The sequence below is a fragment of the Tachypleus tridentatus genome, chromosome 8, assembly GCF_004210375.1.
Source record: "Tachypleus tridentatus isolate NWPU-2018 chromosome 8, ASM421037v1, whole genome shotgun sequence".
In the NCBI taxonomy this organism is placed as follows: Eukaryota; Metazoa; Arthropoda; class Merostomata; order Xiphosura; family Limulidae; genus Tachypleus; species Tachypleus tridentatus.
This window is the reverse complement of record NC_134832.1, coordinates 160359458-160375061: the sequence shown is the minus strand read 5'-3', so window position 1 is coordinate 160375061 and position 15604 is coordinate 160359458. Positions and strand designations below refer to the sequence as shown.

General features: G+C 31.3%; 1 protein-coding gene across 1 annotated transcript in view; it reads right to left on the bottom strand.

Moving 5' to 3' along the window:
* The window catches only part of LOC143224068 (NAD(P)H oxidoreductase RTN4IP1, mitochondrial-like), a 34929-nt gene extending 27067 nt beyond the window's left edge, over positions 1 to 7862 (bottom strand). Inside the window, exons 1-3 of the mRNA XM_076452532.1 lie at positions 7674 to 7862; positions 5416 to 5668; positions 1302 to 1453 (exon numbers count right to left, since the gene is read on the bottom strand). Of these exons, the coding sequence (XP_076308647.1) occupies positions 1302 to 1453; positions 5416 to 5668; positions 7674 to 7694 (426 nt within the window). The 5' untranslated portion in view covers positions 7695 to 7862. The remainder of the gene's footprint in view (positions 1 to 1301; positions 1454 to 5415; positions 5669 to 7673) is intronic.
* Positions 7863 to 15604: the final 7742 nt, after the last annotated feature.

Below are 15604 nucleotides of genomic sequence, written 5' to 3'. Positions count from 1 at the left end.
TTCCACAACACCTGCATAATGCATGTGACATCTTCCTTAGTCAACAATCCCCCCAATACCATAGTAAAGGTAGAACTTGTATAATACATTTGCTTGTACAGGACAATGTCAAAGACACTATTACTATAAAAAAGTAAAACAATGAAAACAAAAGCCAAAGTATAATAAACATCAAAGTTTCATTAATGAATGCAAATCTCAGTAACTTGAAGCCAGACAAAATTTGAATATATCTGTGTCTTACAATGCTGATGAAAAGAACAACATTATAATGAGTGCAAGTGCATAGGGAAATTCACTGCAGATGGAGATTGTACCACTTACCTACTGATAAAAGGCTTTTGCCATACGATAACATTATCATGCACCAATGCAGTTCTCACTAAACACATGAATGTAGGTGGAAGTTAACTCAAGGTTAGTGACATACAAATCTCACAGGCAGATGCTTTAGAAAGATAGCATTTCTTAATACATAGTTGAGTTGTTGTTATTGTCTTGGAATTGTAGTCACAAGTCATACTTTGTGGCAAAAATATCCACTAGTAAAACCTTCCCATCAAAATGTTAGCCTTAGAATGTTGATTCAGGATCATAAAATTGCAGTTACCAGTCATACTTAGTGGCTAAAATATCCATCAGTAGAAAAGCTTCCCAATGAAATTGCCAAATTTTTTAGAATGTCGATTCAAAAATCTAGAAGGGCAATAATAAGTTGACTGAAAAATAGAATTTTACTTATAAATCTTTATTTCAGATTCCTTAGGGCAAACTACAAATACAACTATTGTAACATGTAAGAATGGACTAGCAAACCTTTCCTAAGAACTTTTCTGGCTCATTATTTCTCTCACGTAAGAAGTGATGAGGTATTGTAAATTTAGTGTCATATTGTAAACAAATGCTTGGTATGTAACTTCTAAATGAAAAGTATCAAAGCTAATTAGCTAATGTTAGAACTAATGTTAAATGTAGTGCTGATCTGTGTACTTTAAAAGCATTTTTTTTTATTCACCAAATAATATTACTTTGAATTAACACCTCTTAAAATCAGAAAGTAAACTGTGCTAAAAAATTAAAACTTCTGCATTCTAGAGCATTCTTATGAAATTTAACATATATACAGAATTTAAACTAGCATGTTTATTTCTTTAGATCTTAAATTTATCTTCCAATAAATCTTTGGTAACATAACCCATAAAAATGTTAGTTGCTAAATTAGATTCCAAAAGAACTGGTTATAAATCAACAGTGAATATAAAACTAATTAAGTCCTAAATTCAGGCTTTGTGAATACAAACCTCATCTCCAGGTTTGAAATTTTTAACTGAATGGCCTGTATCTATAACTACACCAGAGAAGTCTCTTCCAAAGGTAAGTGGAAACTCTGCAGGATCTTGTGGGAATTCACAGAGTCTTTTCAATGTTCCAATTGCTACTGATCCATAACCACCTGTTATATAGTGTAAATACATTTTAACAAAGTAGACAAACATATGAACAGAAATATTCAAAACGAATACTCCAAATTAATTAATTTTTTTAGTTATTACTTCTCCCGAGGCTAGATATCTTACACAGATATGATTATGGAAGATTCTACAAAACACATGTAAAAAAACCAATAAGTACAATTCACTCTACCTGGTACATGTAATATTTAAAATTATTAAAACCAACTAAAGATAAACTCAAAATAATATATCAACACTAGTACTATGTATAATCAAATAACTATTAAAAATAAGTGTATATCACATATTTAGTTCATTTTTTTAATATAACCAGATTAATTTCATCTTTCTTTGCCATATTTTCTTCTTTTAAATTGAAATATTCTATTTGAAAATGATAAAAGTTATAACCTTTCAGCACTAAAATTTATTTCTAATAGCTACTTACCCTAGATTACCTATTCTTGTTCAGTGCCACCCTTTAACTGTAAACATTTTTACTAATGATGCCACTAAACTTACACTTCTCCCATCACCAGTTGGAATTGGAAGACTACAACACATTTCTCATGCAAATCATCATACATCAGTTGTTAACCAGCAGGAGCATGACATGCTCATGTGACACATCTGACTCCATACCAAATTCTTACTTTGAAGTTTAGCAGTGGGTGCAAGTACCAGCAGTAGTGTGGAGGAAGGATGGGAAGTGTGAGAGGAGGTAAGTGTCTATAAGAAATAGATTTTCAGTGCAGAGAAATTATAACTTTTGATAAGGTATAATTATGGGAAGTGTGAGAAGAGGTAAGTATCTAGAAGAAACAGATTTTCAATGCAGGAAATTATAACTTTTGATAAGGTATAATTATGGGAAGTGTGAGAAGAGGTAAGTATCTAGAAGAAACAGATTTTCAATGCAGGGAAATTATAACTTTTGATAAGGTACTTACCTCCACTCAAAATATTAGCTAGAATCTCACACTGAAATGGAAAAGGGGCCAGTGCAAGGGATAAATAAATACCCTAAAAGTGTTTGAAAGATATCTCTGATCATGAGATAAAATGGGGAGAGCTATACCACTTCAGAACCAGATATACTCTTTGCCATAAGACAAAAGACTGAGACCCCAATGAGATGTATAATGGCTGTATTGATGAAGAAAGGCAACCAATGAGCTCCCACTGAGATGATGAATTATGGTGCAAAGGGAAGAAGGAAAAATAAAGAGAGAAAAGGAGAGGTCTGGTAAACAAAAAAATGGTGGGACAAACATGTCACCAGAAAAGAAAGGGTGGAAAATTGTGGGACTGAATAGATCCTAAACACCAAGGGCTCTGGAAACGTAATAACTATATAACATCACGACCCAAAATGTCTTATCAACAAAGAAACCATAGTTGCAAGGTCAGAGCCAAAAAATGACAGGTAGATGAGTAGGAAAGTACTGATGAAAAATATGCTCCTTGGAAATTCTTCTGTGATGCTATATGAGCCTCAAACAGGAAAATGACAAATAAGAAGAACTGCAATAACCAACACAAGAAATTAAAGACAGTAAATCAGTGAACAAGATAGCCAAACAAAAATTTTGGAATAAGTCCCAAAAACAGGTAAAATGAGCCAATCCAAAATAAGTCCCAAAAACAAGTAAAATGAGCCAAATACACGTTGCCTTGTTAAGAGAAGTCTGTCTGCCAGTGAGTGAAAATGGACTGGTCCAGAGTCTGTGAAAGACAAGGGGAAACTAATGTGGTTTCCCCAAAGGAAAGAAAAAAAGTGTGAACCAAAAAATGAGGGAAGGACAACAGCCATAAAATTAAAGAGCAATCAAAAAACATCATATACCTGAGAAATACAGCTCTAAGAAACCAAGTAAGGTCAAACAGAAGCCACAAGCAGGGTAGGAAAGGCATGCTGTACACCAGGGAGAGTTAGGAAAGCTGTCAAGATCCTGGTTAACTATGCTAGGTAAAAAAAAAAAAAACAGGCAAAAAAACAAAGGATGTCCACAGAATGCTCAAACTCCAAGCAAACAAAGGCTGATAACTTCCCCATTGGGTTGCCAAAACCTATGGTATGAAGCATGGTTACAGATAAAAGAGACAGACTCGAAGAAGTAATGTGAACTTGAGAATGCATGCTTGAAATCTGTGAAACAACTTAAAATTTTGGTGACAAAATGTGTAAAGAAATGCTTTCAATTAAACAACATAAAGTGAAAGCAAAATAAAGGAAAACCACTTCAAGCCCAAACTAGAACACAAGAAAGATATCTGCACTTGAATGCTACCAAACATGTAGGGAGTGTAGAAGGAGCCATATGCATAAAGTGAACATGTCCTGCTCCTATTGGTTAATAACTGGCATACAATGATTTGGAAGAAAAACATTTTGGAATCTTCCAATTTCAACAGGGGGGAGTGTAAGGTTTGTGGCATGCATTAGCAAAAAAATTCAAAAATTGAGGGTAGCATCAAATAGGAATAGCTAATCTTGTGACAGTAGGTAAGCACCTTTTCAGAACATTATGTTTACACCATTCAATAATTCTGACACAATAATTTATTTAACTTGAAATACTGAGTTATGATACTGCAAAAAATATCACAGTTAGTTGTCCATATGAGAAGAAATGTACAAAGGTACCAAAAACAAGAAATACCAAAAAATAATGCATACTAGTTAAAATCTTTGTTCAATCAATGTGGTGCATATACTTACCATGAAGTTATCCCTAATGTTCTTAAAAACTACTGAAAATAAACCTGTGAAGACATTGCCATCTATATACAAATGAATATGCTTTTTCTCAAAGTAAACATTTTCCAAATGAATTACAAGTTCATTTAGAAGAAGAATTTTATATAATTTATAAAATCTCCTCTCACTATGACTTTTGAACTCAGTTGCTGTTGGGCATAGGTTGCTATGCCTTTTAAAATTTCGCACATGGGAGATATGAGACAGAAATGTTTTTTAGGTTTTGTGTGTGTGTGTATGCAGTTGAATAACCAAAAGTCATAAATAACTATACTGATACCATAAAATTCCTCTATAATTTATTAAGCTTAGTAACTAAGATGTATTCAGATTTTAAAAAATATGAAACTTTGATCAGACTAAAGACACAACCTCCCTTCACGAAATCTTGGTTTGAAAGAATACATGGTCACCTTTTCACAGATTAATATGGGTGAAAAAACCATTCCTGGGACATTCTAAGATGTCGATTGGTTATTCACATGTTATATACTGAAGTAAGAGTACATAAGGGACAATTTCAAAGAACAAAAGTGTTGAATGGGGCAAGTATACCTGATTTAGTACATAAACCCCATCTCAGCAAAATAAAAACATACAAGGTTCTTACTTAAATTCTAGTTTGTCAATATTAGTAATTTGAATTCATAATTTGTACAAAACTATAGACTTAGTATTTTGACATCACAAACATCTAATTTTAAAGTGCTACATTCAACACACCACGTAACTCACTATATCTATATCTTTAGGTGTGTTCTTTGAATATTCACTTTTAAATTAAGAAATTCTCTCTCTTATATAGTAATCAATTTCAAATTACAATATACAATTTGATTTCAAACTCATTGACATAAATTCCTAAAATAGTAGTTCAATAAAATTTTGAGTGCAAGTCAACAAAAGTAATGACATGACCTTACACCTCTGACAGATTGCAAAAGGGTTAAAACAAAGGTTCCATGTTAAAAAAAATTGTGATTATATGCCATGAAAATTTTGTTTTACTGTCTAATGGTGAAATTTATATTAAAGCTCCTTGTGTTGTTTAAGTCATTTGTATTAAGTATGAAATTATTATTGTGAGTGAATATTAATATTCAACATGCAAAATAATTTGAGTTGTAAAACTTATGGCTATGAAAAGATGGATACTTAAATAAAAAATTATAAAAACTTCTGTTGGGACATTATACTAACCCAACATTCTCACATCTATTGGATTAACACTTGCAGCATGTATTTGTACAAGCAAGTCATTTGGTTTGGAAATGAATGGCACGCAGACAGTGTCAGAAAATACCAAATCCTCAGGCCCTCCATATTTGTGTGTCTGCCATACTTTCATTGTTGCTGGTAGAGAATAAAAATATCGCAAATTCTGGTACCGATAATGAAGTAACATTTGTAGAATCTTATTTTGATGCATAATTGCTGCAGTGAACACCACTACCTGTAAAATACACATTGACTCTCATTAATATTACAGAATACTACCATCCAAGCTAGCAAGCAAAATGCCACCCATACAAAGTATTTAAACAGCTTTTAGATTGTTTTTGGTTAAAATAATCTTATTTTTGGCACTAAGAAAAACTATTGGAAGAACATTAAATATAATTCATTTACTAAATTTAATAGGCACTGACACATAGCTAATGAAGTTAGCCCTCATAAGTCCCTATACAAATAAATTAGTAATGCTGTCACAAAGAGAGGAGAAAATATTAAAATATAATATCCATATTAAATTGAATATTACTAATAATGGGTTATTAATAAATAATCTTACAAGTAATAGTAATAGAGCCTGCTATTTATCAATACAATTGAGGTAACAATATTTAAAATATATCATAAATAAATTAATGTTCATAAATTTGTGTGAAAAGTGTAAAACTTATGGGTTTAAATTCTGCTTAAATATGAAAATACAACTAGTTTACTTAATAGATAGTGAGTCATGGGATTTTCGGAAAATCACAGCCTTACAAATAAGCTGAACAAAAAGTTATTTTCTTTTTAATAAACTTTTCTTTGACATAACAAGCTTTCTCACCATACATTCTGGAACCAAGTTGCCAGAAATATGATAATTATTTTGTTTGATTACTATGTAAATAACATGTTATACCAATACCAAAGGTATATGTTGCAATAACTTTTTACATGAATCCGATATTAATGAGCATTTATCAATAAATGTTTAAACATACTGCAAACTGAAGCTGCCAAGTTTAAGCCAAAACTTTGCATCTTTTACACAATTACAAATTGTTTTTAATATTTCTTTTTACTTTAAACTCATTGTAATGGATTAAAACAAAATGCTGGTACAACCAGGATCAATCAAAAAAATAATTTACTTAACATTTAACAACCACAGAAATCCAAAATAAAACATAATTTGTGTTACAATTGTTCAAATCATTTAAAAGAAAATTAACAAATATATGCATGGCCAGTCCTTGATACAAATATTAATAAACAATACCACATAAATATCAGTATTATTAAGATCCATAAAAAATGAATTATAAAAAAAAACAGAAAATGAACTAAGTTTAATTTAAAAAAAAAACAATATTGTAAAAATAAACCAGAATAACAATATCAAGTAACAATCAGCAATAACTTGCTTTAACTACATCTCTATGAATTAACTTATCTAAGCCCAAGGTAGGATTTTTATTCAGCAATTAGACAATAAGATTACATCTTTTGTAGCTAATTTGTTTAATCTTTTGCAACATTAATATTTGTACATTACCACTAGGGAAAGTTTATTTGAATTTCACAATACAAACATACTCATATTAAACTTGCTCTAGCTAGAAAAAGTTAGCACACTTAGTTACATAACTTATAACTCAGTTTAACTAAACTGTAGATTCAGTTTGGTGTATTCTCTTCCTAAGTCTCTAACAAAAAATCAAGTGTATACATGTTTAAAATTTATCACAAATGATGTAATTTCACAGCGTGAAACTTTCATAATGACAAGAAACCCACCTAAAATAAAAATGTATTCTCAAGATGGCTGGTATGGATATTAAAACTTTAAAATAAAGTACAGAATGTTTCAACCTTCTCAGGCCATCTTCATGCGAACAAAGCATGAAACTTTCATGAACAGATCTGTTTAAAAACAAGAATCCCTTTTCTATTAAAAGTTTATAATTAAAAATCGCTTTCTTACTATAAGAGTAAAAAATTTGAGTTTAGAAGTTATAGCATGATTCAAAATCATGGTTTTAAAATCTCCCAACACTTAGTTGCATTGGATATAAGAGTTCATTATGGAATTGCTCTATACAAATATATACTTTGCACTAACAGTAAAATTTGAAAAATTTTACGTTTACTTCAACTCTTATATTACTTTGTTCACACCAATTTCACGAATCACATTCGATTTAATTACTGCTTATTGTTTATGTTCAAAATTATACACGCACATTTGTATACTCAATTTTCATTATTCATTTTTCGTAATACTAGTAGTAACTAAAATTATTCAAAACGTCAAATATTATTTAACAAAGGCTTTATCTCAGACTCAAAAGTATAGTTGTGTGAACACTTAATTTTACATAAGCTTACGCAGCTATATTACCATTCAATTAAAGCAATTTAATAGCTTTCTAGACAACTTATTTGTATCCACCAAAAAAAAAAAAAAAAGTCCTAGTTGATAAACAAAATCACCCAGCTAACTTCTTAGGTATAATATATATAAAAAATATACATATCAACTTTATTTTTGAAACTTCAAGTCTTAAATAATGATAACATATAACTCATCAATTTTTCAACGTGCAATTAACATAATTCACGAATGCCCTCTATGATCTATATTTATTTAATTAAAACCACGTAAAGATATTTAGTAAATGAGCTCGGCATGACCAGGTGGGTTAAGGCATTCGACTCGTAATCCGAGGGTCTCTGGTTCGAATCCCAGTCCCACTAAACATGCTCGCCCTTTCAGCCGTGGGGCGTTATAATGCCACGGCCAATCCACTATTCGTCGGTAAAAAAGTAGCTCAAGAGTGGCGGTGGGTGGTGATGACTAGCTGCCTTCCTTCTAGTCTTACACTGCTAAATTAGGGACGGCTAACGCAGATAGCCTTTGAGTAGCTTTGTGCGAAATCCAAAACAAATAAACAAAATTTAGTAAATGGTTAAACCACACAAATGTATTTCAGTTGAATTCAATTCAACAATAGATCGTTTAAAGTTAATTAGAAAATTTCGTCGCTACGTTACAACCTGAAAAATAAAATATTAGTGAAATTAAAAGCAAATCAATAATGAGAAGTATTCAAAAAATTAAGATTTCTCAGCATAGCAATAAAATATTTTATCTTTATAATCCTCGTTTATTCGACATAATTTAATTTAAAGTGAGACCAAAGATAAAAGTATTTATGCAAACACAAGATTAAAGCTTGAAAATGGTGACACCACAATAAAAAATTTAGTTTTGTGCTGCTAATTTCGATTCAATGTTAGTGAATGCTCTTAAAGAAGCTGTAAAACTAAATTTTGAGTGTTTAATCAAGTAAAAACAGCATTTTGGTATGAAATAAAGTCGTTTATTTCTGGTATCAGTAATATTTTTTATTTTGACATTTTGTTATTCCAGTTGTATTTATTTGTTTGAAATTAGGAACAAAGCTATGTCATAGGCTATCTGTGCTCTGCCACTACGGGTATCGAAACCCGAATTATAACGTTCTAAATCCGCAGACGTACTACTGCGCCACTGTGAGGCATTTTAACTGTAATGGATTTAATATTATTTTAAAATCTATGTTTGTTTCAGTTTAATGCATGTAACGTATATGGTTAAATGTGTATTGCGTAAGTCCTGCTTATTCTCTAAATTTGTAGAAGATTTTCGAGCGTAGGAATCAACAATATATGTTTTACAAAAGCACTAGCATATCTTCAAATAGTTTATCAAGTATTTTCAAAGTTTCTGATGCTTACATTTTCAAAATGGTGTTTTCATGAGAAAATGGAGATCATTAAATGTGTTATCTTAAGAGGATTGGTCTGTAGTTTATTAAATTGTTGTACTCAAAACATATCGTTTTGAAATATTAAAAATTGCTCATGAGCTTCCCATTGGAGGTCACCTAAGTGTCAACAAGACATTTGACAAAATTATGAATGTAACGGATTTACTATTATACATATATTTTAATACCTTTATAGCGTTGTAAATCCGCAGACGTACTACTGCGCCACTGTGAGGCATTTTAACTGTAATGGATTTAATATTATTTTGAAATCTATGTTTGTTTCAGTTTGATACATGTGACATATATTGTTGGATGTGTATTGCGAAAGTTCCGCTTGTTCTCTAAATTTGTAGAAGATTATTTAGTTAACAAAAACACTAGCGTGCTTTCGAATATTGTTGAACGTTCGAGAATCTCGCCTTAAAACACATTGACAGACGCGCCAAGAGACAATGATATTATGTTTGGTTGCTACAACCAGTATAATGTTAGTCTTGGAAGCTATAATTGTGGTAAGCGCTTATTAATCAGAAAACTACAGATATTTGACCCGGAAAGATTATAGATTTTTAACATTACAAACTGTCTAAATTCAATTATTTAACTTTAGACATTAGTATTTATGCATAGACATCAAATGTCTTTGTCGGTAAAAAATCATCTTGAAAGCCGTGTGAAGCCAGTAAAGAATAAACAGCTAGCTAGCGCGAAGTGCAACAATATTAATTCAGAATTAATTCACTAGTTGCGTACCTGAACCATCGATAACATATTCAGTTCCAGACCAGATAGAAGACTTGGTATAGTTTGTAAAACTCTTGCATATAAATTGTTGTTTGTATATTACAATGCATTTGTGTTTGTTTGTTTTGAATCTCGCACAAAGCTACTCGAGGGTTATCTGCGCTAGCCGTCCCCAATTTAGCAGTGTAACACCAGAGGGAAGGCAACTAGTTATCATCACACGACAACTCTTGGGCTACTTTTTCACCAAAGAATAATTGGATTGACCGTCACTTATACACCCCCACGGCTGAAAGGGTGAGCATTTTTGATGTGACGGGGGATTCGAGTCCGCGACCCTCAGATCACAAGTCGAACGCCTAAGCCCACATAGCCATGCCGGGCCTTGTTTGTTGGTAGTTAAACACAAAGCCTCAGAATGGGCTATCTGTATTGTACCCACAATCGTCGATAACAATCGACGTTTTTAGCATTACAAGATTTCGGGTTTACAGCTGGACCACTGGGAGTAAGTAATTGGAATGTCACATAGTAATTAAATAAAAACAACATGAAAGTAGACAATTAAGGTATATCTTTTACAAGAATATATTGTATTTAATGCCGGGCCGCATTTGTGTTAAGAAAGAAAATTAGGTATCAATCTTGTTGGCAAATATGATAAATTTGATACATATTAACATTCAATTAACTTTTAAATACAAATTAAATCTCCAACTATTTGAAAACGTAATACGTAACATAAGAAATCGGAGACTTGTTCGAGATAAATTATAATACATAACACAAGCAGTAAATTTGTTAAAAATATTAATTTGATGTCATTCTAATTTAGTTTGTGAATTTCGCGCAAAGACACACGAGGGTTATCTGCGCTTGCCATCCCTAATTTTACAGTGTAAAGCTAGAGGGAAGATAGCTAGTCACCACCACCTACCGCCAACTCTTGGGCTACTCTTTTACTAACGAATAGTGGAATTGACCGTTACGTTTTACGATCATACGGCTAAAAGGACGAGCATGTTTGGGGCGACGAGGATTCGAACAATAACTAAAATTATTTTACAACGTAATAGCTGAGCCCTTTAAATTATATAACGTCGCATTGCTTGCATGTATCTATGTAAAGTTTGTAGTTTCGCTGAGGATGAATTTAAAATGTGAAAGCATGGAAATATATGATATAATTATCAAATAATAAATGATGTGGGTGTATCGTGTGTATATATATAATCATTTTGAATTATATTTCAACATGTTCTTTAAGTTATTAACATTGATACTATTATAGTATTACATTAAACATATAGTTAACAATTTAATTTATAAAACTAATATACCGAGGCCAAGATTTTGTTTTAGTTTTTAAGTTTGTAGCTTTGACTAGAAGAAATACGAGAATAACGTTTCTCTGTGTTTATCATTTGTGTGGTTATATATGTTCAACACATGAAACTGTAAGTTGGTATTTTAATTCCATCTTACCCTTCTGAATCAAAATTTATGGCGGAGATTCTTTCAAAGCATTAACTCTTGAAGTGAATTATCAATTGCTTATATCTTATTGGTTTATCGGCTTTGGTTCAGCCTGGAAATTGGAATGGTAATATGCGTTGTCTTCTAAAGCGTAAGAATGGTAGGAAAGAAGGTAGTAATTTAACATGTCGGTAAAATACATATCGCCGCATCGGTATTCCGCAAGATTAATGCTACCTTTAGTTAGTTTATACTCCTACTAGTAGTTTTGAAGTGGTATTACTGCTAGTACCAGTATATTAACTTTAGGTTGAGTATAAAGTACTAATATTTGCTTTATTCAGCAAAAACATCTGATGTATTTCATGTTTGAGCTTGGACCATAAATTTAGCATATAATATTTAACTTAAAGGACAATTTGTTCTTCAAGGTTGCTTTGTCAACCATCTAGCACCCCCCGCCAGTACAGCGGTGTGTCTCCGAATTTACAACGCAAAAATCAAGGGTTCGATTCCCCTCGGTGGGCTCAGCAGATAGCCCAAGTGGCTTAGCTATAAGGAAACACAAATACAAGTCAACCATCTATAGGAAAAAGTAAAAGTTAAACATCTTTATTTTTCAGGAAATCATCACTTATGATTCTAAACTTATAAATTGCTGGTCTTCATTAGACTGATAAGAACTTGTTTCATAACCTAATCACATTGTTAGAAAACAGTCTTAACTGCTATAGAGCCTTCCTTGCCTTTTCAAACCTTTCACATGTCATTTTTTCGTATAGTTTTAGTATATCAGTAAATTATATATTTCGTTTTAGAAATTCATAAAAGTCATTATAAACATTATTTAATAGTACACATAGATATGCGATGAGTATTTCATCATTAGTAGTAGTAATATGACATTTTACGGCAAGAGACCTGTTAGTCTATCTGTGCTCTACCAACTACTGACCTGAACTATATATATAAACACCTCAGAATCAGCTCTAATAAATCAAATACTTATCAAGCCTTTCCTTTAACTCATTTAAATGTGTCACTTTCACCACATCAGAAAGAATCTTGTTCCAAAGGCCAACTACCCAGTTAGGCTCAGAGAGGTGAGAAGTGAAAACGGTTTCATTACAAGTAATTACACTTCATGGTACAAGTTGCTTATAATTGGATGCTCTTTATCTCAGATTTTAATAATCTAAAATCAGTATACTTAGGAATAATATTCTATATCAAAATTCTTGTGAGCTGCAGTGTCTTTATTAATAATGATAACTTTACTCATTGAATTAATATTAATAATGATAACTTTACTCATTGAATTAAATAATCAGTCAATACAAATATATCAAACCACAGATTTATGAGGCAGTAGCCCAATAAAACAGTATCAAATACTAAACACATAACTTGAAGTGTATGGAAAAATGAATCCATTTAATTAATATCCATTGTGCATTTTTTGAAAATTACTATGCTAAACAAAATACATTTTCTCTTCCAATTCCAGGTAAAAGATCTGTGTAATGCTACAGCATTTTATAGTAGGTCATAGAAATATCTAAATCCACTACTAGTGTAAGAAAATTATAAGACTATTACAGACTCATGCAGAGAAAAGTATAATCCTTGATTTTAAATGGCTGTACCTAAGTATAGGAAAGTTATAAAAAATGGATACCATCCAGAAAAGTGAATGTGAGAAGCTAATCCTTTGTAACTAATATCAAGTCTTGAAGAGTCAGTATCATCATCTTAAATAGAGAAGTTTGATTAATTCAATTAACCCATTGACTTATTATTTGTTCCTTAAAAGTGTGACTTATTTACACCAATTTTTTGAATAATGAATATATAATACATGATGCAAGATATTTTATATATGATTAAAAGACAGTAAGCTTAAATAATGGTTTATACGTACTAAAATTATTGGGTACAACTTGTAGAAAGGTTTATCAATAAGGTAAGACAATGGATTAATCAATATAAATGATTACTTGTGAGAATATATCACATTGATTAGTGTCATGTAATAAATAAAAGTTATGATCAAATCAATTAATGTTACAAAAATAATTAATGAAAAATAGTGCTCATTATCATCACTATATATTCATACTGTCTAGCAACTGAAATATTGCCATTAGATTTTTAGTTACTTTTGACTAATTCAAATTTATTCACCTTAATCAGTTAGTTGCATATGTCACAAAAATAATCAAATTAAATATTTGAATTATTTCAGATTTTCAACTAATTGAAATAATGTTAATATGTTTGTTTCTAAGCTTAAAACTATATAATGAGCTATGTGGAGTTTGCCCACATGTGGTGAATCAAACCTGACTTTTAGCATCATAACTGTTTTCAACTGCTTTGTGAGTATGAGTAATTAGTTGAATGCAATCTGTTAATAATAAATAATCCCAATATTTAATGAAGCTGCAGTTTCACCAGTAATACAGCTCTGTTATTGAACTTGACAAAAATAATAATTTTTGTTTGTCTTTTTCAAATGAAGTTAACAAATTTGCCCTAAGGATGTTAAAAATGGCTAAAACTATTTTTGTGAATGTCATTTAATGGGGTGAACAGGGTGGGCATTATGTTTAATGAGCGAAAAAGACACTAGCATTTTCTGACAGCATATTATTCAATGAACCAGACAACATCAAGACATTCCTGGTTTAGATATTTTCATTGTGAAAAATACTCTTAACTAGATCTAATAAAGATAAATTACATACATTTAGGCTTTTCTTTAACTAACAGTAATACACAGCAGAACTCCCACTGTGGCTGGGATGTACATTTTCCAGCACTCCCACACCATCATGCTGTGTCTGGGACATGTTTTCCTTTGTTGACACTTTATGCTTTCTTCTACTGGTTCCAGGTTCATCATCTTGACTATCATCACTAGGTGGAAAGCTAGCATTATCTTGTTTCATTGTCTGATGACACATTTGAACATCACTTGACTCTCACTGTCTTCTATGGTATCTGAGTCAAGTATATATTAACGTAATAATTAGGTTACTTCCTGCTACTATAGTGATGCAGTCACAGTTGGCATGTTGTTGTTCATTCTGCTTAGGCATCTTGTTGGTTATCGAAGGGCTGAATGGAAACACTGAGGAAAACCATATGTAAATACTAGTCATCAATAAATACTTTCCAGTTCATTTCACTCTCATACCACATGCATCAATTTTGAATGACATTGGGAAACATTGTCACAGCTACAGTGTGAGGGGTGGGAGCACTGGGAAATATGTTTTATGTTTTAGCTACAGTGATAGGGTTAAGGTGTGATGTGAGTATAATCATTATAGTTTTATTTGTTTGTTTCAGATGTAGACCTTTGTTTGTAAACAATTATCATTACCTTACATATCACTTATTATCACTGTTATACAGGAGCTGTGTAATTTGTATTTTAATAACAACTTACTGCTTATCTTACAAGCAGTCCTTCTTTCAAGTATAAGGCAAACCTTGATGTCATAATTGAACAATTTGTCATATGGTGATAATGTTGGGCTTAACCCTATAGAATGTGGATTGTAATTATTGTTGTTTTTGTTTCCTCCAAAAGATCTAGGTATTATAAGTATGTAATATCCATGTATGCTAAGCCATAATGCATAAATAATTAACTAGGGAGTTAGATATAGAAAGTAACAGGAGTAGGGAATCTATCCCATTGACAGTTGTAACCTTATGGTGTGTTAAGTAATGTAATTTTTTGATTAATTGTTTGCTGATCAGCATGTGAATGTCATTCATCCTATCTAATAATAATATTCTTGAATACTCTTTCCTATAATTTTTAAATAATAGTTCCTGAGAAACCACAAATCATTTTTAACTTTAATGTTAAGAACTAGTTGAGGCTAATGTTGACATTTTAGTATCATTGAGAATGATCTCATGGTATTTCTCTTTAAATAAAAAAAATCTCATTATTCCTCTGTACACAAATTCTCTTAAAAAGTCTAAATAAAACAAACTATTCTTGTTTAAAGATGTTTATTTTATACATGCAACCTTACATTTTTTCTTCTAATCAAAACACCTTTCTTAAATAATTATAAGAGCATTTTTTAAATCCAAAAACTGACAGTAGTTTAACAAAA